The sequence below is a fragment of the Acinonyx jubatus genome, chromosome A1 (genome assembly GCF_027475565.1).
Source record: "Acinonyx jubatus isolate Ajub_Pintada_27869175 chromosome A1, VMU_Ajub_asm_v1.0, whole genome shotgun sequence".
Classification (NCBI taxonomy): domain Eukaryota; kingdom Metazoa; phylum Chordata; class Mammalia; order Carnivora; family Felidae; genus Acinonyx; species Acinonyx jubatus.
This window is the reverse complement of record NC_069380.1, coordinates 222,474,827-222,498,537: the sequence shown is the minus strand read 5'-3', so window position 1 is coordinate 222,498,537 and position 23,711 is coordinate 222,474,827. Positions and strand designations below refer to the sequence as shown.

Genomic DNA, 23,711 nt, shown 5'->3' with positions numbered 1-23,711 from the left:
ACTGTCCTGCCTTACAATGCAGGCCTTTTCCAAACTCAATTAAAAATCTAACAACCACTGTGACTCAAGGAAGGTCTTTTACTTTGGCGTTAATGCCAATAAAACATAAATTGTAAACATCTTGACAATAACCATATAGTGATTTTGCTGAAAGACGGACAAGAAAAATAGATTTATGGAAAATATATTACGGACAACATGGTGTATTACTCATGCGAGTATCACTGGCCTATCAACAGAATGGCCAGGCATTTGCAACTGTAATTATTCTCTTCTACCCTTGATATTCTGCTTTCAGCAATAAAAAACACAGCTTTACACAAATTGTTTGATTGTGCCCTCGTGACACATGACCTCATGTCGAGGTAGGCAAAGACATTTTATTTACCGGTTGGCAAGCTTGATTTAGAACTTTTAAATACTTAGATATGTGACAGAGGTCTGCATTTGTACTCTTGCCCCCGGCCCCGAAAAGGACATGTGCAAGTTTTGCGACAATTAAAACTTTTCTCAACTCTTAAACGAAAAACATTATAGATGTGCTTTTATAGAAACATATATAGACAAGCATGGAAAACAAACATTCCAAAACACTGACAGTAGGACCTGGGGGGGGTGGGCACCTGGGTGGCTCAGTTAAGCATCGGACTTTGGCTCAGGTCATGATCTCATGGTTTGTGAGTTCAAGCCCTGCATCGGGCTCGCTGCTTTCAGCGCAGAGCCCGCTTCAGGGCCTCTGTGCCCCCCAATCCCCTGCTCCTCCTCGCCCCCTCTCAAAAATTAAACAAACATTAAAATTAAAAAAATTAAACAAACATTAAAAAAAAGCAGGACTCAGGGAGTTTCTGTCTCTTGCTTATAGCATTTTCTAAATTTAGTACGTATCTTTGCTAGATTAAGGAAAGAAGAAATTAACAATGATGTGGCAAATTGTACATTACTTTCGACATGGTGATGTCAATTACTGATGATGTAGTAAATCCGTGTTCAGGAAAGTTGTTTAAAGCCTGAACATTCCTAATTCTAAATATAGTCCCTTAAACGTAATTTAAATATGTATGAAGTTAGTAACACCAAGAATTTATTAACAGTAGCTACACACAAGCATGTGGTATATGGACAGACAAACTTCCTTTAAAGTGAACTTTAACACACAAGTGGACTTCACGAACACGTGCTTTTGGAGAGAAGTCCACTTATCTCCATCATGTATACCATGGTCAGTGGGTACTACTCAAATGTTATTAGTGGACAAAAAAAAAAAAAAAAGGCATTTAAAAGAATTACAGATTTCTTTTCGGGCCCAATGTTGGGTAGGAAGCCACGTAAAAAAGTTTACAGTCTATTCCAACATCTCCCAAGTCTTTTACCTTCATGACTCTAAACGACCAACCAGTAGTAAAAATAAGCCTATCCCAAAGTGCAAACATTCAACCTTGCCTACCTTTTCTTTGTAATAACTCACTTAAAAAAAAAAAAATCCACACATAAAATCCTTTTATACAGAGACGATTTTAATCCTGCAGAACGATACTGCAGTGTGGGTGAAGGTATTAAATTTACAGTCCCCCATGTGTCACTCCCTCGCTGTGGCTGGATTTCAACAGACAAGAACTCCAACACCTTTCCCCGTAACTGGCAGAGTCAGGTGACAGGAGGTCATGTGACGGGAGACGCCAGATTTAAATTGGGGACTCAAGTTGCATACTTTAGACCTGGTGGACACATTTTCCGAAAAGCTTTAGGCAAGGCTGAGATTCCTGTTTTAATCAAGGAATGCTCTCTAGAAATGTCCGGCCGTGTGGTCAGTGATCACGCCATGGGCGTTAATAAGCTGAAGTAATACACAACCGATATGCAGAAACGCTGGGAAAGTTGCCAGAACCCTGAATTGAAAGAGAAGATTCCATCAGAAAACCTCAAAGGCAAACACGGGGATAATGGATAGCTAGAACTGGGGAAACAAATGAGTCCTACCCTTTCTTGTAATAAACACATCTCACAAAGCTAGTTTTCAAAGTGTCTCGTTACATAAATCTTCCTACCATCCTCATGGGGTCAGGGCCGGCCGCTTTAGAAACCACATTTTACAAGGAAACAAGAGTGTATGTCTTCTTTAAGTAAAAAGAAAACCAGATAAAAATTAATGGCATGATGTAACATTTTCCTACTGGGTTTCAAGGTTTCTGGAGTGTGGATTACCTGTTAACCCAAACCCCCATGCAATTTAACTCAAAAATCATTTACGAACCGCCTATTGCCCTTCAAAGAGCCCAGAAACAACGGTACAAGCAGAAGGCAAATGACACCAACAGGACAGAAAAGAGTGACAGTGAAGAGTACAGAGGTTCTGGAGACAAAGGTCTGTGTTCAAATCCTAACGATCACTTTCTAACTGTGTGACACTCGGCCACTTACTTAACCTCTCTGGTGTCTCACTTTCTTCATCTATGGGGACTCCCTCCTTGAGCTGGCAAATCGATTACATGAGTTGCTGAATGCCCAGTACTCAGGAACATGCCTGGCACACAGTAAGCCCTCGATAAACATCAGCCATATTTATTATTGTCCTCAAAGAATTGTAAAATGCTTCACAATCAAGGAAAAAATGTTAGAAGCATCACCCCTCTCACCATAAAAGGATCAGTACTTGGGGGAAAAATAAAGGCGATACGAGGAGAGAATCCTATCCATAAGGACCTCTCAGTGCAAACAAGGTGATAAAACTTATGAGTGCGATATTTAAACTCTTGAGGCTCAGTTTACTCATTTGAAAGGGAGAAAAAGATAGGTAAACCCTCTAGCAAACCAGGGTAAATTCCTAACAAGACCAGGACAGAAAGAGGCAGAGCCAAGTTCAGAGGAAAGAAAGAGAGGTAGGAGGTCACCGTGAACTAGACCAGTCAGGGATGGTTTCAAAAAGGCGCTAGCCAGGCAGGACATCTGATCAGCAGAGAGAGCACAGCACACACAAAGGTGTGGAGAAGGACCTGTAAGAGATCCTCGAGGGTAGAATTCACGTGGGGAAAATAATACAGAGTTGCAAGATCAGAAGGCCTGGAAAACCAGACTAAGGAATGTGAGCTTGATTTTATAAGCAATATGGACACGCTTGAGACAGAATTCTGGAAAGGCAAAATCTGCCAGAAGTGTACAGATTGAAAGGGAGGAAATTAATAAATGCAATCTAGCACAAGAAACGATCCTGGGGAATAGCGTTAAGGCCAAGATCTCCCTGCCCCGCTGCATTCTGGAATTTCATTCACCATCAAGAGCCCCTGACTCTTACTTTCTAAGTTACTGTAACTAATCTCTTCTTGTGCACCTGCCATGTGCCAAGTCTCAAATTCTAATCATCATGCAAGGTTGACACTATTATGCCCACAGAAATAAAGCCCAGGAAGGTCAGAAAACCCAAGATCCCACAGGGGTGAGGGGTGCAGCTGGGCTCCCCAAAGCTACATCTGTTCTACTTTTAAGGATGAAGTGCTTTTCATTTGGCCCAGAGGGACATTGAGGTGTGGGGAACTATTGCTAAGCTTAATGTAGACTCAGTGTTTGCTCATTCTTGAACGTTCAGTTCCCTGCAGATGATATGAAAATGTTACGTAGCAGTTACTCTGCAAAATTTTGAAACTCATCAAGAAGGCATCCTCACAGAAAGAGAGAGGAATAAGAGTGCACTTACGGTGATGAGCGCGGAGTAGTAACACATAGGATTGTTGAATCCTTCTATTGTACCCCTGACACTAATATAACACTGCATATTAATTACACTTCAATAAAAACTAAATTTAAAAAATAGCAAAAAACAGGGGTTCCTGGGTGGCTCTTCAAATTGAGTGTCCAACTTCGGCTCCGGTCATGATCTCACAGTAACGGAGTTCAAGCCCCGCGTGAGGCTCTGTGCTGACAGCTCAGAGCCTGGAGCCTGCTTCAGATTCTGTGTCTCCTCCTCTCTCTGCCCCTCCCTGACTTGTGCTCGTTCTCAAAAATAAAGAAACGTTAAAAAAAATTTTTTTTAACTAAAAAAATAAAGTCTCCTATTTCTTAATCAATTTCAATGGAAGGGCACATTCAAGGCGAGTGTCCTTAGAGGTGACCCCACTTAAAGCCAGCAGAGCTAAAAAAGCAAACACCGCCCTCCCTTGCCACCACTCTGATTAAACAGTGGAGGCCCCGCCCATGCTGGTTCCTGCCTGATTTGAGAGGTGAGAACAGCAAGCCACACGATATGGGGAGAACAGCCCCTCCCTGCCAGGCCAGGGCGATCAGGGCTCCCTGCTGGTAACAACTGTCCAGCTTACAGCTGCTCTCAGGGCTCTGCTGTCCCCAACATGGCAGGGGCCAAAAAACGAGTATCTGACAACAGAAACCTTGACTGAGTGTGCAGAAAAGGCAAGGCGCTATAACTCCATTGTGAAAAAGGAGGACCCCAGCAAACGGCCCGACTCTATTTTATGGTTGTCAGAGGAGTCGGCTTCAGGATCTGCCGGAACAAGGAGCCCCCAAAAATAAGTCTTGATTTTTTTTTTTTTTGCTCGAGGCAATAAATATCACTGAGACCTAAAACAAAATAAAAATACTATAGAAGGGGGGAGAGAAATAGGCTCAAGAATGACTTCCAGCTTAAAAAGCTATTTGAACTCTAGGTTAACAATCAAAACCAAGACACCTTCCCAAATTAAGTGGAGACAAGGAAGGTGATTCCACCTGAGAGTAAGAAATGGGTGTAGCAGGGACATTTTCACCAACAATGTATCTCAAGACGTTTATAACCTGCCTTCTATGCTTGTATTCATGACACGGACATTTTACATATTTATTCTGAAAATCAAAGCAGTCCTATACCTTCCATCAATAATCCTCAAAAGATCTTTTGTTTACATGGCTAGGGGGCCATACCTTTTCCTCAAATACAGAAGTCCAGCTCCTGTATGTGTTCAGCTGGTACATACCCGCCCCTCCACTACCCTAGCTGCCTACGTGGCCCCAGGGACATGGAAACACCATCCACTTCAAAATATCAACAACATGTTTGCAAAATAATCTTGCCACTTGGTTGAGCCTTTTCTCTTTGCTTAAAAAAAAAAAAAAAAAAAGGGCTTCTGGTTACAGACATACCCCAACTTAGTTTCTGCCAACACCAAACTTTTTAACAGCTTAACTCCAAACGCTGAAAAAATGAGTTTTCCCAGAAGTGCACACACAATTTAATTGAGAGAAGCCATGAAAATGTAAGGTCACGAAGGAACTGCATGGGGAGTGTGGGGCCCTCGGCCTCTCCAATCCCGAGGAACATTCTGAAGTCGGTAGCCATCAGCAGACGGCACAAACCTCACGGGCATCTCCCTGGCCTGCAGTAAAAGCCCTGATGGCTTTTTAAAGCAGGCAAGCGCAGGCCAGAAGGCTGTGCTTGCAACATGCACAGGAATCAATTCCACGAGGCAACGCTCCACGGGCTGGCTCCGTGGTTCTCAATTAGGAGTGATTTCACTCCCAGTGGCTCATGAAGCAACGTCTGGGAACATTTCGGGTGTCACAACTTGGGGGTTCTGCTAGCACCTACTGGGTAGAGACCGGTGATGTTCAACATCCTACAATGCACAGGGCCGGCTCCCGACAGCAAAGAGTGAACGGAGCCACAATGTCAATGGCACCCAGTTTGAGAAATCCTGGTCCCGCTCTAAACAGCAGCTGCTAGTCACAAGAAGCTCCCATTCTGCTATTGTCTGGCCATGCTCACATAAAGCTAATACATGCAACATCTTGTTCCCCCCCCCTTTTTTTTTTCTCAATTGCTAGTGTCAGTTAGCCTCAAACTGCTGTCCAACAAGCAACAAGTCATTATGCCTAAATCACAATGGAAAAAGTTAGCAAAGACACCAGTTACCAGGGCACTACTTAGCGATGAGTCGGTACGGTTTTGCTGTCCTTGGAAACATATCACTTCCACAGTTACTGTTTCTCCTGTGACAGGACATCCCATGATTTTCTTCACTGGAGACTTTCACGAAATTTAACAAAAGGATGGCCTGTTAGAAGACACTACCGGAGACAGACAGGATCTATATCAGGAGTTTGTCTCTAATACCGCACCGTGTTGCCTCCCTGACTGGCCTTGATGGCCTCCCAAGGTCACTACAATTATGGGTGGAACTTTGAATGTTGATTAGAATATTGTACTACAAATACATCACAAGCTTAAAAGCATAACTCTTTTTTTAGTTTTTTTTAATTTTTTTATTTTTGAGAGAGAGCGAGCAAGCGCGAGCATGAGCAGGGGAGAGACACACACACACACACACACACACACACACAGAATCCGAAGCAGGCTCCAGGCTCTGAGCTGTCAGCACAGAGTCTGACACAGGGCTTGAACTCACAGACCACGAGATCATGACCTGAGCTGAAGTCGGACACTTAACCTACTGAGCCACCCAGGCGCCCCAAAAGCATAACTTTAAATAAATGAAAATTTCCCCCAAATACGTGAGTCACCAGCAACAGAGAAAAAAGGCTCTGGATTCTGTAATAAGCTCTTCAACCTTGGGCTTGTGACTTGACATCTGTAGGCTAAGATCCATCATCCAGAAAACTGAAGGGGATGGACTTCAGTCCATCGCCAAAGGGGATCGCCAAAGGCCAGCTTCATATTAATCACTGAAATAAAATCCAACAACCAGGTCTCCTTACACTTAACCAAGGTATGGTGTAAGGAAAAAGTATTTCAGAGAAAGTGCCGGCAGGTCACAGCTGTCCCATGTTATCCTGCAGTTCCCCCCCACTTGCACTAGGGGGCAGAGTTCTGCCCAGGGGGAGGTCACAAGCCCCCTCCCCTCCTTGGTCCAAAAACAGGCTTCAACGGGACTGAAACCCCCAACAAAACCGAATACAAATCCTACGGCTCACAAGCTTTCCCAAGGGACCCAGAACACACAAAAAAAATAAAAAAAGTTACGAATTAGTGTCCTGCAGGCGGAGCCCAGGTTTTCTTACAGATGAAAGCAATTAAACACAGCCCACTGGTCTATCTTTGGTTAACCTGCAACTCCAGTAAAAAGTTCTGGTGTTTTCTTACAGTCATGAAAACAAAACTCTGTGGGTTAAAAAAAAATGCTATAGTCTCAACCACAGATTTCCTTAAAAGAAAAAAAATATATATATATGAATGGATAATTCCTTTCCAGTCTGCTTTTCACGACAAATGTGGGTATCACATATGAGATGCCACCTTGAAAAAAGTGGATATTGCTGTTAGGCAAGAATGTATTTATTACTTTGGCCATTAAATACAGTTGTCTAAGAATAAGGTAAGCATCCATCAGGGGGAAGGACTTGAAATATTATATCCAATTAAATAGGATAAAGCAAGTTAGCGAACAGAGGCAAGCCCTCACCAACCTAATTTGCTGGAAGATTCCAAAACTGTCCTGGATTCACGAAACGTCCCCTGGCTTCCAATGAAAGTCACATCAGACTCCCTTAAGTCAACTCAGTTTACTTTGAGCCACTTCAAACCTCAAACTTAAAACAGAATTTATTAAATAAACACAACCAAGAAAGGAGAGGGAGCCAAGAAACCACAGTAACTCTCCATCCCAGGGAGGGGGGAAGAAAAAAGAAAAAAAAGGTTCTCAAGTCAAGGGTTTCAAGTAACCGTGGTGTCCCGCCCTCAATGGCCCTAAAAGGGGCATCAGCTTAAACGTTAAAAATAATCATTGTTTGCCCCAAACGATTTTCTTTAAATTTGAATTCAGAATCTGCCAAGGACCGTCAGCACAAGCACATGATCTTTTGATCTCTGCCTCTGGAGTGATCTCAAACCCTGAATGAGCACATCTTGGGGAGCGCTACCACCTAGACTCCAAAGGTCCCATAGGCAGAGAACACAGTGAATGATTAAACCCTCGCCTCGCTTCTCGCACTTCATTAAGCCGTCTCCTCTGGAAGGGTTTGTGCCCCTCTCACAGGAAGGCGGCACGTTTTGCAAAGGAAATACCAGACCAGAACTTTCTTGGAGAAAGGCACGTCCCGGTAGAACATTCGATTGGGCTTCCCGCACCCTGGCAGCCGCGGCCCGGCGCCCGCCGCCTCACCTGGCGCGGGGAGCCGCAGGGACACCCGGTGAGCCAGCCACCCACGCGGAAGGAGGCTCACCTTCGCTACGTCCCGGAGCGCGGGACAAAACAAAACCTGCCTCGGCTTACTCATCCGGAGACTCCCCGGGGGTGATTTCAGGCGACTCCCGGAAAGTTTTGCCCTCCCGGGCTTAGTTAGGACAGGGTCCCAAGCGTGCGCGCGGCGCGGTGGGTAGATCCCTCCCGGGGCGCGGGGGCCAGGTCCCGGCAGGGTCGCCGGCGCGAGCGCACTCACCTCGGGGAAGAAGTTGTCCATTGTTCCAGGGCGCTCCCCAACTTGCCCGAGTCCCGCGTCCGGCTCGCGGAAGTCAGCCCAGCAGACGGTCCGGGGAAACCATGCGTGTCACGGCGCGATTCCCAGGAACCCGAGCCCGCGGGGCTCTCCGGCTGCCATCGCCTTACCCCCTTCTCGTCTTTCGCACCTTTTGTTTGCCCAAACCCAAGTCTCTAACTCATCCGTCCCAACTGCAGCCTTTGTCTCCCTGCCTCCAAGTTCCTTACTTCTGCGCGCAGCGCTCGCGAGCGGAGAACAGCTGGTGACACATTCTTCCCCCGGGCTGGGGGAGGGCGGCGGGGGTCTTGGGAGCGCGCCCCCTCCTCCTGCGCCCCAGCCGGAGGCGCTCGCCGCGACAGGGGGACAGCGGCCACAAAGCGTGCCCGGAGTAGCTACCCCAGAGCGAGCGCCGCCGCGGTGAGGGTTCGGGCGCCTGGACTCAGCCGGCTCACCGCAGCGCGGAGATTTGCAGACAGGAGCACTCACCCCGCCCACCAGCCCCGCCCCGCCCCGCCCCTCCAGGAGCTGGGCCCCGCCCACTCGCCCGCCCCTCCAGGAGCCCAACTCTCAGCCAACCCCGCCCCGCGCTGCGGCAGGGTCCGGCCCCGCCCACCCCGCCTGGGGCGGACGCCGGCTCGGCGGCGAGAGGAGAAGACAGGGGAGGGGACGGGAGGGCCGGGCTGCACCCTCTGGTGTCTCCGCCTCCCCATCCAGGCGTGGGCGGAGGAGTCGACTCTACCCTCTGGTGATAGAGACCAAATAGTCACCGGGGAGGAGGGGTTGGGGGATTCTTTTGTGCCTTTGATCTTCAGCGGACCCTGGAACCCGCTCAACACGGATCTCATTAATGCAGCTCGGCAGATGAGCGACCCCGGGGAAGGAAGCGCGGTCGGCCGAGCTGCCCCGGCTGTTGGGCCAGATCAAAGCGGAGAACGGAGGCTGTTCAGAATTTCTAGAAGCTGCCCTCTAGTAGAGTTTCTGTCCTGCAGTCGGGTTCACAGACGTTTTCCTAGCAGCCGGGGAATGTAGTTTTGTAACCTGGAAGAGGACATGGCCAGTTGCACCAGAAAAAAATGTAACCCTTTTCCTAGACCTGAAGGAAACCGGCAAAGGGAAGTGAGGTGAAGGATCAAACCACCTGATAGGAGTTGTTTCCTGTAAGGCAGGTCCTTAAACCTGAGCGTGCACAGGAACCACCTGGGAATCTTATTAAAATACAGGTTGGAATTCAGTGGGGCATTTCTAATAAGCTTCCAGGTGCCCTCAAACGGAGGCACCAGGCCCTGTGCTGGTCTGCAAACGGAAGCCCGTCCGTGTCAGGTAGAAAAATTGAGAGCAAAGGTTTAGGAACTTTTGTAGCCGTTTAAAAATGCCTCGAGAGCCAAACAAATGACCGGAGGACTCTCTCAACCGAGTGTAAACCAGCTTTGGTATTGGCGGATTCGTGGTGAGTCATGCCTGGCACAGCAGAGTTCTCCTATTGGTACCTGGCAAATTGGAAACAAAAACGACTGGTTCTTCGCCACAAGTGGTTTGCGAAGTTCTCTCCAGGGGATCTGCCAACTGCTACTCATCCTTTAAAACTCAAGTCAGAAAGTCACATCTTCCAGGGGCAGTCTTCCCAGAAATGCCAGGCCACTTACCCAGCCACACACCACGGGGTGTGCCTTATTCCTAAAACTGTTGAGGACACTGTATGGCTTAAGGTTTTTTTGTTTTTTGCTTTTTTTGGGTTTTTTTTGGGTTTTTTTTTGGTTTGTTTGGGGTTTTGTTTTGTTTTGTTTTGTTTTTCTGGTGTCCTGTCTTTCTTCAGTTGGGAGAATTGGAGCTCGTTAACAGAGGGAACTGTGCTTTAAAATTTGTATCCCCAGCCTGTCTCAGAGAATGAATGGATGTAGCATCCTTCTGTAATCCTTAGGTGAAAATCCAAGTGTGTCTGTAACCTGAATCTCAGAGCAGCGCTTCAGCACAAATCTCCTCATACCCACCCCGCTTCCCTTTGGAAAGAGTCAATTTGTAAATTAATTGGTGACAGCGTGCTATGCTAGTGCCCTGATTCATGTGTTTCCACACCTAAGCCATGGAAACTTGTGTCCCAGGCTGCCAGCAAAATTAAGATGGGGCCAGGATAAATACCAACAATCCCAGGCACCAGCCAAAGTGCTCAAAGGAGTCCTGGGGCCACCTGTGCCGATACTGGCGTAAAACAATTAACAGTCATTTTGGTGTTAATCTGTATAGAACATCTCTCCAGAGAAATTACCAGGCAGCTTGTTCAAGCCAGTGTGTGGGTGTGGCTGGGTTCCCGGCATCAACCCAGCCACCAATGTCCTGCGCGGCCTTGGCCATGTCCTTTCAAAGTCACTTTCCAGTACTGGCTTCTCAATTGTAACAAATGTACCACGCCAATACAGCACGTTAATTACAGAGACTGGGGGGAGGGGGGCGGTGAGGGGACACCTCCCTTTCAATTGTTCTGTAATCCTAAAACTGCTCAAAAACATAAAGTCTATTAATTTTTTAAAGGTCACTTCCCTGTTGATTAAGAAGATATAGTTAATAATTACCCCCACTGTGACTCATATAAAGAGTTGTGAGCCAGATCCAATACATAAGGGTTGAATTTTACTGAATTATTATATTTATTTAAAAAGTTTACACCAGGGACGCCTGGGTGGCTCAGTCATTAAGCATCCGACTTCGGCTCAGGTCACGATCTCGCGGTCCATGAGTTCGAGCCCTGCATCGGGCTCTGGGCTGATGGCTCGGAGCCTGGAGCCTGCTTCCGATTCTGTGTCTCCCTCTCTCTCTGCCCCTCCCCCGTTCATGCTCTGTCTCTGTCTCAAAAATAAATAAACGTTAAAAAAAAATTTAAAAAAAAGTTTACACCACTTTATCAAAATCTCCTGAAACAGTTGTTACAAAAGAAAAAATATATATATATATACGTATATATGTATGTATATATATACGCATATATATACATACATATATGCGTGTGTGTGTATATATATATATATATATATATATATGTAACTGTGAATTTCAGGGGTGGACTGAGTGCCTAAAAATCAGCATTTTAGTAAGCACCCAAGTAGGCAATTCTGAGTTTGAGAATCACTCCTCGTGGTTATTAGAATTCATCAGATTTTCTGTATAAACGTACATTCTCCAAAAGGCATAAAGATGAACTGCAACAGTAAGACTGTTGAACAAACAGCAAAGTGCATGTTATTTTAAGCATTCGGAATCCATTGTTGAAAAGGACCATGTTAAATTTACAAGGGCCTAGACAAAATTGGACAGAGAAGGGGAAGCAATTTAAATCGATAGATCTCTAAGAATATCTATTCTTCTTACCAGTTTTTTAAAGTTATGTGCTTCCTTTTAAGAAGCTGTCTTACCCATTGGTCAAAGCTGATTAGGCTAAAACAGTTAAACCTTGCCCTCTAACAAGTGACAGGCTCAAGAATGTGTGTGTGTATGTGGTTTTTTTAATGTTTATTTTTCAGAGAGAGACAGGACATGAGCAAGGGAAGCCCAGAGAGAGACACAAAATCTGAAGCAGACCCCAGGCTCTGAGCTGTCAGCACAGAGCCCGATGCAGGACTCGAACTCGCGGACCTGGAGATTATGACCTGAGCTGAAGTCGGACGCTTAACCAACTGAGCCACCCAGGCGCCCCAAGAATGTTAATGACAGAATGGGCACATTTCCAGAGACAAAATTCCTTCTCAATTATCCTTATTTCTCAAAGACTCCATGCTGTCATTTTCAAAACAAAACACCAAAGAAGCTCAGGCTACATTCTCTTATTTAGCTGCAAAAATTAACCCACACTGCTGAAAGATTTATTTTAATACAATTGGGGCCATTTCCCCACACAAAGGGAGAATCATGTAGGGTATATAATGAATGAAGTAATATGATCTCCCTCTGTTTTTGTTTTCCACCGTGTGTTTGTTTGATTTTATTTGAAGTGTGTTGTCTTAACTTCCTTGGTGATTTCAAATCGAGTTCTTTGTTGTTGTTCTGTGGCTGCTACCAGTTCCTAACCTGGTTGTGTCTTCGTGTGTAGAACCTTTTCCATTACTTTTGTTTTTATTAAATACTTACCTGTAATTGCTCCCGTCAGAGTAATGGTTTAATTACTAGGTATGGAAAGGGAAAGTGCAGGAAGGTTCTTTCACACAAATTAGAAGTTAATAACTGACACAACTCTAAAATCCTGTTTTTCATGCTCCACTAAACAGCAGGTGTTCTTTGGCTTCACCTATAATCTTGGATATTTTAAGAATTAAATGTATTTGCTTTTCTGAACAAAAATGAAGGGCATTTTTACATGTTCTTGAAACTTGTAGACAAATGTTTGTGTGTGTGTGTTTATTTCTCATAACTTGCAATTCAAAAGCCCTGAAGGGATTTTTCTTTTCATGTGAAACTGAGAATGATTGGGAAAGATTTGCCGAGAAAGAATAAAATTGGTGGTGAAATGATGTGAAGTGTTTTACCCTGTAATAGAACTAAACAAGTGCAAAAGAATCAACAGAAATTAAGCAGGGATAAGACACTCAAAAAAAAAAAAAAAAAAAAAAGAATCTGCTACTCTTCCTTGTTTTCTAAACACGATGGACTTGGGCTAAGATGTAATTGACCTCATCAGAAGCAGGCCACTCAGTGGAGAGCAGATTCTAACTAAATTCCCATGGCTCCAGACTACAGAGGGAATGCTTTCTAAACTGACGGCCCACAGAAGCACAGAGGATGGTTTTCACAAATGAATCTGTTTCCTTTTAAAGTGCGAGGTCCTGGATCTGTTGAATGTGATAAACAAATGGAATCCAACTCGTTGAAACCCTCCAGGGTGATATACTCTGCCTGCTTAGAGACTGTGACGGCCCCCTTTCTCCTTGATTTCTTTGTATCTTCCTGCTCTTTCATTGTTCCAGAGCGGCTCTGAAGCGGACTTTCCGTGAATCACAACATGTGTACCACTTCCCAACCTCGTGTCTTCGCTTACTCTCCTTTCTTGATTTTTCAGTTTTTCCTGGTTGTGTTATTCAAGCCAATAAATGTGTTTGTGTCTGTTCCACTTGCAAATGGCTGTTTCTGGGGCCCCTGGGTGGCTCAGTCGGTCGAGTTGGGCTCCTGTCACGATCTCACAGTTCATGAGTTCGAGCCCCTCCTCAGGCTCTCCGCTATCAGCACAGAGCCCTCTGTGGATCCTCTGTCCCCCTCTCTCTCTGCCCCTCCCCGCCTCAAAAATAAATAAATATTAAAATAAATTAAACAAAATTTTTAATGTTTATTTATTTTTGAGAGAGACAGAGATAGAATGCGAGTGGGTTAGGGGCAGAGAGGGAAGGAGACACAGAATCCGAAGCAGGCTCCAGGCTCCGAGCCGTCAGCACAGAGCCCGACGTGGGGCTCGAACTCACGAGCTGTGAGATCATGACCTGAGCCCAAGTCGGACGCTCAACCGACTGAGCCACCCAGGCGCCCCTAAAATAAAATTTAAATACATGGCTGTTTCCTAACCCACTTGCTCTCTGAACTACTGGGCCATCTCTTCAAGCCCCGGCCTTGTCACTTTCTACACCTTCCTCTCTGAGCCATCAGCCCTCCAACCCCTTACAATCAGATATTTGCCCGCAATTCCACTCTCGCGAAGATCACCGTGACCTTGAAATAATAAAATTCAACAGCCCGTTCTCAAATGTCATCTCCCTTGACGTCGCCCCTCCTCTGGAACTCTCGAACTTCTCAGCTTCCGGGCCAGCTTCCAGAGCGGGCAGCCTGGAGAGGGAGCCGCACAGGACCCGGCGCTCAGAAGAGGCCCTGGGCTTGGGTTAATACTCTGTTGTGATGTCTCAAACTCCTTACCGACTTCTGAACAAGGGGCCCCATTCTTCCGTTTTGCACTGGGCCCTGAAAATTACGTAGCCGGTCCTCCCTAGCTTTGAGAGCGCTGCATTTGTCCGGCTTCCCCGTCTCTTGGAGCACTTTCGCTGCCACTTTTACGGGCCCCTGCTCTCCTTCCGCCTCTGAAATACGCTCAACCCTAAGCACACTTCCTCTTCCCCACGCTTACGTGGCTGCCGCACGCGGTCCGTCACTTCCGGTCTCCTCGGAAATTGATCCCACGTCCGTAACTCAAGCTCTGAGAAGTCCCAGCCACGTATTCCCACACCCCTGTTGATTGTTTCCTCCCCGAGTTCCTTCTCCCCCTTCACGTGCCCAAACTAAATCTTCACTGTCTTCATCACCTTATACCAACCGGCCTATATTGATTCGTGGAACGATAGCATTCGGCCACCTTGATGAGCAGGGCTCTGTCACCTAGAGCTGCCCCGGGTCTTCTGATGATCCTATCACGTGCTGAGAGGGGCCTTCAGGATGTGAATCCCTCTAGCCCAACGGAGAATATTCAAGCTTCTTTTGCTCCAAACATGTGACTTCAGGTCTACCAGTCCCACGCACCCACTGGAGGTTTCCCCTCCTCGGGGGAAATGGGGGCTTGGAGTGCAAATGGGGGTGACCCTGTTTGTGACAGAGTTGAGTGGATCTGTGGTCAGCCGTGAGGGCAGCGACTACCTGGCCAGCAGGAGCGGCAGCAGGTTCCTTAGGTGGGGTAGGCGGGGAGGCCCCCGACTCACCAGGCCCATTCCGGGCTGTGGTTCTCAGAATTGTTTCTGGAGACCTAAAAACCCACTCCTCCAGCCCTTCCAATGATACAGCAAGCCCTGTAATACCCTTTGTAGTACCTCTTAATTCAATTTGTGGTCTGCAGCCTGCCAATACCTTAGAAGAGCATCACCTTAAGGGCCAGGCAAGTGCCACCTTTAGACACCTTTAGACGTGGGCTGCTTTTCTCAAAGTGGTCTCAGTGCTCCTTTGGTGCCTGCAACTGTCTGGGGCCAGCTGGGCCATCCACGGGAGCCACCCTGGACCCAGATCAGTCCCATGTGGATTCAGTCTTCATTTCTCCTCTTCGGGGCTCTCTCCGACCCTCTCCCCCACACAAGGTGTCATCCAGAAGTCCAGGGCTGGCATGTCTCGGGGACCCTCTGGAGCCCGTGGCTGGACCTCAGTCCCAGGAGGACAGCCATCTGGCTTCTCCTGCTGGCCAGTGCAGTGTGTTTTTCACAGGATTGTGAGGGATGGGGCCACCTGAATGAGGCTAACGAGCCATGCTTGAGTGACTTTCACTCACCGAGGACGCAGGATGACGACAGTAGTCCCGGCTACCAACAGGAGAGCCGGCACCCGGACCCTAAGAAGACTCTTCACGTACGTTCGCCGGAACAAACAAATACCGAAGGGCTCTTATTCTAAATCTCCGTGGAGGGGTCACTCTACCTCCCATGGGCCCATGAATTTTGTAATAAATATTTAAATCAAAGTATTTGTATATATACAGGGGTTTTATATACCTTCAGGGCAGCCTTGAACACCAGCACAGAAAACAGCTCAAGGCTGGCACGCAAGAGAGAAACTTGGCGGGGGGGGGGGGGGGGGGGGGGGGGGGGGGGGTAAGACTCAGGAGCTACGTCGCAGGGCCAATCCTCTGCAAACTCTTTTTGGCGATTTGGCAAGGCTTTGTTTTCCCCCACCTGAAGTGGCTATTGCTTTTGCTTCTTAAATGAGTTGAGAATATGTTCGGAATGTTGTTGTTGTTGTTGTTGTTGTTGTCCTAAAGTTTCCAGAAGGCAAGTGATGCTGAGAGTGTTAGGGAAAAAAAATCAGATAAGGGCAGAAAGTTGTTTGTATAAGAATGTCTAGGATAGAGTTGTTTACAGTAGTTAGGAACCTGGACACCACCTTAGCGCCTCTCGGCAGGAGCCCGGCTGAGTAAATTGTGACAAATGTGCATAGCAGTCACCCTCGGGGTTAGAGATCTGGTTCTGTGTAACAAGCTACCTAAAACTCAGTGGCTTCAGACAACAATGACTTATTATTTCCCACAACGCCGTGGCTTGACTTGGCTTGACTGGGCTTCATGACTTCAAGGTCAACTGGGTTCTCTCCGGCAGCTGCAGGCAGACAGGTGCTCCGCTGTGGCTGGTCCTCAAACACGCCGTCCACATACGGCAGGGACCTGGTGGGGGGAGGCAGCCGGGACAGCTGGGCCACTCTCTCCACGCGGTCTGTCTTCGCACCGTGACAGGGAGAGGGCAGAATTCGCAAGACCTTTTGAGAACTTGCGCAGAAGTTACACGACATTGTGTGGGCCGCATTTTATTGGTCAAAACCTGACCTAAGGCCAGCCCAGATTCCAGCCTCTCTTGATGGAAAAAGCTGCAAAGAATGCATGACCTCGTTGTTTGTTTTTTGGTTTGTTCGGCATTTTAAAGTGCACTGTAGCGTTTCATGTGCACAGTGCGTTTGGTAGCATTTAATATATTCACGGTACCTGCACCTCCCTAGTCCAGAATATTTTCACCCCCAAAGGAAACCTCATACCTATTAACCAGCCACTCAGATTCCTGTCTCCCCCCAGCCCCCAGCAACGAATTTGCTCTCTGTCTCCATGGATTTGCCTATCCTGAATATTTCACATAAAGGGGAACCACACAGAGCTCTTGTGACTGGCTTCTGTCACTCAACACAGTGTTTTCAAGGCTCATCCATGCTGCCACGTGTTCTAGTACTTTATTCACCTTTCTGATTGAATAATATTCCATTGTATGGACAGACCACATTCGGTTGATCCATTTGTCAGTTGACGGGTCTTTTCATCGTTTCTACCTTCTTGTTAAGGCGAATGGTGCTGCCGTGAATACTCAGGTACCTGTTTTCAATTCCTTTGCAGAATCCAATTCAACGAGAAGTGGAATTGCCGGGTCGTATGGTAATTCTACGTTTAACCTTTGGAGGAGCCACCAGAGTGGACTCGTCTGTGGCCATTTTAACCCGTCATACTACCCATATTTATTGACGTGGAAATATGACTAGGCAAAGAAACGACATGTTATATCTGCACGTTATAAACATTTAAAACTGGCCATGGCTTAAGGCAGACGAGTTTATTTTTCTCTCATAAACCAAGCCAGGAGGCCTGGGATGTTGCACAGTCTTTAGGGACACTGACTCCTTCCAGCTGTCTCTGCAGTACGCCTCCGTGGCTCATGGCAGTTAGAGAGCCCCGGCTTTCGAGGCAGCAGGAAGCAGTGAGTGATGAGGACTGACAGAGCGGACACACATCCCCGGGACGGTCGCACAGGGTACCTATTCGTATGCGGTTGACTAGAACTTAGCCATCAGCTGCGAGGAATACTGGGAAATATAATATAATATTTATTCTGGGTTTCTATTTACCCAGCCAAGAACTAGAAACTGGGAGGAGAAAAGGGCTAGATACTAGGGAACAGCCACCTGGCTCTTCCCAGCTGGTAAAATGAATTGTGTAGAGAGCTTTGAAAGAAACAAACCCAGGGGCGCCTGGGTGGCTTAGCCGGTTCAGTGTCCGACTCCTGATTTTGACTCAGGTTATAATCTCACAGTTCGTGAGGCCAAGCCCCGCATCAGGGTCTGGACTGACAGTGCAGAGCCTGCTTCGGACTTTCCTCTCTCCCTCTCTCTCTGCCTCTTTCTCTCTCTCTGTCTCAAAATAAGTAAATAATCATTTTAAAATGTGTTAAAAAGAAAAGACAAAAGCAGATATGTTTAACAGATGTTATTCCTAGATAACAAGGACAAAGACCATTAGAAATTATTCTTTGACCCTATTCTAGATTTTCTGATTTTTTGGTGACACCTATGGGATCAGAAAGCGATTCCTGTTTTGAAAAATAAAATACACATTTTTTTTTTTGTAAGAGCAGCATTTCATTTCTTCTTCTTCTTTTTTTTTTTTTATTATTCAAACAATGTTATCGTGCATCTGTGATGTCAGGTATCAGGAGATATAAAGAGGAGCAAGACAGGATCTCTAAAGAAATCAATAGACCAGCTGCAGAGAGATACTGAAAGATAATTTTGAAATGACTCTGGAAATTTCTATCATAAGAAGCATACACAAAATTTTAAGGGCAACGTTAAGATACGAAGTAAAGCTTGGGGAGCGTTATGGGCTGAATTGTGACCCCCCCCCCCATTCATAACTAGTAGTCCTAGCTCCTAATACTCTAGAATAGGACTGTATTTAGAGGTAGGGCCTTTCAAAAGGTGATTAAGTTAAAATGAGGTTGTTAAGGTGGGCCCTAATCCAGTAGGTCTGGTGTCCTTATAAGAAGAAGAAAGGAGCACCTGGGTGGCCCAGTCCGTTGGATGTCTGACTTTGGCTCAGGTCATGATCTCACAGTCCGTGAGTTCAAACCCCACGTTGGGCTCTGTGCTGACAGCTCAGAGCCTGGAGCCTGCTTCAGATTCTGTGTGTCCCTCTCTCTCTGCCCCTCCTCCACTCATGCAGTCTCTCTCTCTCTCTCTCTCTCTCTCCCTCTCTCTCTCAAAAATAAACATTAAAAAAAATTTTTTTTTAATTCTTGACAACATGGCAATCTGTTGTCACGAGTCACTGTGAGTGCACCCCTGTTTACATCGACTATTTCATAAATTATTGCACTTGCCCTTGAGGGGGGCGGGGATCAGGACTCAATAAGGAAAACCTTGCAAATTGTGTCATCTGACTGAGGAGGTGAACCTGAGGAAAGTGCTGAGAAGGTAGAGACTTGTGGGAAGCAGGAGGAATAATGTTCACGCTGTCGTAGTAGTTATGTCATCACACAGGAGTTGTGATTGACTGAAGCCCTCCAGAAGAGGGGTAAGGGCATTTTGGGAACGCAGGAGGAAGACAATGGAAGATGGCAGGGAGAGAGGAAATCCGGGGGTGGGGGTGGGGGGCAGGTTCAAATTTGATGCCCCCTGCAGGCTCAGCTCCTTAGTAACCAGATTAGGCCCCACGCACCCTTGCTCTGCTAACTACTCAGTTGACTCGGGTGACTCACTGTTGTCTCAAAAGCCAGAGCATCGCAGCCTCGAGAGATGGAGGGATTCTGGCAACTACAAACCTCCAGGTGTGGTGGTGGGGGGGGGGGGGGTTGGGGCGGTGAAGAAAGGCCGCACATCCGTGGTGATGCAGGTCTCGGTTGGGTACCAGAGGGAGGGCATCAACAGAAGATGCAGGAAAACCAGCCCGGGGGCCCTCCGCTCCCTGAGATCGCAGACACATCCAAACGGGGACTCCTCCGTCGTCTCTCTCTTGAAGCCACCATCCCACCTGCAGCTTTACGGCCTGCAGCCACCAGACCAGGGCACCGCCTCGTTCTCTCTGGGCTCCTTCTTTCCCTTCCCTCATCATCCTGCCCCACCAGAACCATCTTCTTCCCTCCCAGACTCTCCTGGCCGGCAGACAGCTGCTCCAGGAGCCCCACCTTTCAATCTGTCATTTAAGGCACCTCATCCTTCAGTGGCTGCCCTGTGGTCTTCCCAAAAAAGCATACCCAAGGGATTCTGTGTCCTGGGGTGTCCACGCCTTATCGACACTTCCTCCTCAGCTCCCCTCCCCCCTCCACTGTCCATGTCACCAATGATTGCCCTGCTCCACAGCATCTAGAATGATACGTTTTTTTAATGTTTATTTTTGAAAGAGAGAGAGAGAGAGAGAGATGCAGAGGAAGTGGGGGAGGGGCAGAAAGGGAGGGAGACACAGAATCGGAAGCAGGCTCCAGGCTCCGAGCTGTCAGTACAGAGCCCCATGCGGGGCTCGAACCCACGAACCATGAGATCATGACCTGAGCCAAAGTTGGATGCGTAACTGACTGAGCCACCCAGGCGCCCCTAGAGTGATATCTTAAAGTGTAAATCAATACTCTGCTGTTGCACCAAAACTCTGCAAGGGACCTCTTTATTTATATTTTATCTACTTTTTAATTTTCTTTTGAAATTCCAGTGTGGTTAACACACAGTGTTACCTTAGTTTCAGGTGGACAAAATAGTGATTCAACACTTCCATAATTCGTGGGGCCCCTGGGTGGCTCAGTCGGTTAAGCATTGGTTTCTCGGTTTGGGCTCAAGTCGCGATCTTGCGGTTGGTGAGTTCGAGCCCCGCGTCCGGCTCCACGCTGGCAGTGCAGAGCCTGCTTGGAATTCGCTCTCTTCTCTCTGCCTCTCCCTCACTCGCGTGTTCTCTCTCTCTCTCTCTCTCTCAAAAATAAGATAAACTTAAAAAAAAAAAGAAGGTAGTGTGCTCTTAATCCCCTTCACCTCTTTCACCCATCCCCCTACCCACAAGGGACTCCTTTACAGTTATCATCAAATACCGGCCCCTTTCGGGCTGACAAAGCCCTGTGGGACGGCCTTCCTGCCTCTCCCCTGCCCAGCACCACGCTGGCCACCCGGAGCACATCGAACACAGAGCTTGATCCTGCCCCTGGCCTTTGCACGTGTGTCTCCGTTACCCGCGATGTTCCCTCACCTTCCACTCAGCCTATTCACTCTGCAAGGCTGCCCCCTCCACTCAGGGCTCAGCTCGAGGCAGCCTCGAACCTGCCCGTCTCATTCTGTGTGCCACACCTGTCATGTTGTGTGATACTGCCCCACCTAGTTTTTCAGGGCGTCTGTCACTCTTTGAAATGATCCGATAGACTCTTTGTGTTCCTGGGGCGGGGGGTCAGCAAACTGCAGCCCCGGAGCCTAAAATATTTGCTCTCTGTCCCTTTCAGAGAAGATTTGCTGATCCCTGGTTAACTTGTTTACTGTCTGCCTTTCTCTCCGAAAATGCCAGCTCCCTGACAGCAGGGGATTCGTCTGTTTCCCCACTGTATCTCAAGCCCTCGGAAGGATGTCTCTCACTGTTGCCTAAAGGAGAGGGTGATAACGAAGGAGCAGCGATAGAATTGTTAGCTAAAACTTGTGTGTTAACGGGCTAAGCCTAATAAGCGTTACAATACCCCTGGGACTGCTACCAAGAATAAGGGCTAAGGCATATTAGCAAGAGCTAGCGTGTCGGGAGATGCTCTAAATGCATTGCTGGCAATTTGGTTAATGCTCGCATCAACCCTGCAAGGGAGGACTCATTCTACCAGTTTTGAGTGCATTCTAGCAGGGAAAACTACTCATTCCCCCAGGGAAACAGAGGCTCTCAGAAGGCAAGCAGTCGCCCATTTTCCCGGTGTTGATCTGTGGCACCCGGTAACGTGACATCTCTTGAGCTTACGCTCTTTCTTCTGTCCCAACCTAGAAAGACCGTGAACTTCAGAGAAAGACAGACCTTGGCTCACAATCGGACTTTGCAAGCTCTACAACTTTCTCCTTGGCAATTTGACTGGTGTGAGGCTGGGAAGTTACCACCTGGTCTTCAGGAATGTAAGGATTGAATAAGATAAGAAACATGTAATGTAGCACCTGATACATAGTGAGTACTCAAAAATGTTATTAGCTTCCTTCTATTGTTTTTATTTTAAGTTTATTTATTTATTTTGAGAGAGAGAGCATGAGTCGGGGAGGGGCAGAGAGAGAGAGAGAGAGAAAGAATCCCAAGCAGGCTCCCGTCAGCACAGAGCTCGATGCGGGGCTTGAACTCACAAACTGTGACATCATGACCTCAGCTGAAACCGACTGATCTCAGTTGGATATTCAACCAACGGAGCCACCCAGGTGTCCCAGCTCCCTTCCGTTTTTGTAGGCAACGACGGGCAAGTTTCCTTCAGTCTGCAGTATCACTCGCACCCGGCAGTGAGTTACCCTGGGCAGATTGTGTGGGGCCAGCTCTCCCGCTCTGCTAGGCATTTGTGCCTGTGTTTCCACAGCAGGGATGGCCCTCACCTGGGTTGGGACGCTGACAAGCACACTTGCCCCACAATTTCCTCCTGCTTAACCCTGGCCACTCCCTTTGGTTGGAAACAGGCCCACCCCTTCTTCAACTGCCTTCCCTTTGGGACCTAGAGTTCTGTTGGGACTCCTGTTTCTGCCTTCTCACATCCAGCCCCCCGTTCTGGTCACTGCCCCAGAACAAAGAGAAATGGAGACAGAAAGCGATACCCAGCAAGGAGTAAAATTATCTGTGTTTGCGGCACTGGTGCCTGATTAAGCTCAGGGAATGGTGCAAGCGGGGAAGGTCGTGAAGAGTCTTGCAGGAATCTCAATATGTTAAGAACAGGATCAATTTAATGTTGTCAAGAGCATGTTGGGGGTGGGTTGGGAAAAATGATGGGGAAATATATTTATACCATGGGTTGTGAATTATGGGCCTCTCTGAATTAAACAAGAGAAACCAAACCGGGGCAAACTTAAGTGGAAAACATTTAATTTGCAGTGGACCGGGCAGCCTGTGGAACCAGAGAGTAGACGCTTCCTCTTCCGGCACCATGTTGAATAGCAGCACGGATCACCGTGAACATTTTGACCCCACTGGGCGTGGTACAATGAGCATCCTTCGGAGTTCATGTAGATTCAAGGTGAGGGACGTTCTCCAAAGATACGTGACTAGTACTCCTCCAAGTGCCACAGTCATCGAAAATGAAAGATTGAGAAGTTGTCACAAACCAAGGAGGCTCAATGTACGGTGGGATCCTGGAACAGCCAAGGGGACATTGGTGGCAGAACCAGTGAAGTCTGAAGAAAGTCTGACGTTTGGTTAATAGCAATGTACCAACGTGGGTTTCTTCATTTTGACCAATGTACCAAGGTGAGATGTCAACAAAAGAAAAGGAATTCTCTGTATGACTTTTGCAACTTTTTTGTAAACTGAAAATTATTCCTCCCCAAAGTGTGTTGTTTGAAAAGTTCATACATCTGCCCACAAGAAAGTAAGGGATATCCGCAAAGGCCCAAAGGAAGACAAGGCCAAAAGGCACCAGAAAGTGATTCCTGGTGCCAAAGAGGAATAGTGGACTAAACTTCCATGAGTCACAGCAGGGACTCTTGCATAAAGCAGCAATCCTCAAAGGGCTACACCCTCAGAAGCACGCAGCACCGAAAGTTCCCAACTGTTGTCAACGATGCTGACAAGAAAACGTGGCCATTTAAGCCTCGATGTGAGGTAAAAAATAGAAACTCTGCTGAAAGCACATAAACACCAGCATCTATCATTCTGATTTAGAATTTCAATTTATATTACCTGTGGTGGGTAGAATGGGGACCCCTGAAAATCCATATGTTGAAATCCTAACCTCCAGGACCTTGGAATGTGACTGTACCTGGAGGTAGGGCTCTAAAGGGGTTATTAAGTTAAAAGGAGACCATCAGTGTGGACTCTAATTCAATACAATGGGTGTTCCTAGAAGAAATATAAATTTGGACATATAGAGAGACACCGGGAGCATGTGCTCACACAGGGGAAACATGACTTGAGGACA

The 23,711-nt window shown here is 47.2% G+C and overlaps 1 protein-coding gene across 3 annotated transcripts in view; it reads right to left on the bottom strand.

Moving 5' to 3' along the window:
• Positions 1-8,893, bottom strand: part of MYO10 (myosin X) — a 225,388-nt gene extending 216,495 nt beyond the window's left edge. For all 3 annotated transcript variants that reach the window (XM_053201948.1, XM_053201955.1, XM_053201951.1), the window contains exon 1: positions 8,377-8,893. In XM_053201948.1, coding sequence (XP_053057923.1) covers positions 8,377-8,397 — 21 coding nt within the window. In that variant the 5' untranslated portion in view covers positions 8,398-8,893. The remainder of the gene's footprint in view (positions 1-8,376) is intronic.
• Between the last annotated feature and the right edge of the window lie 14,818 nt (positions 8,894-23,711).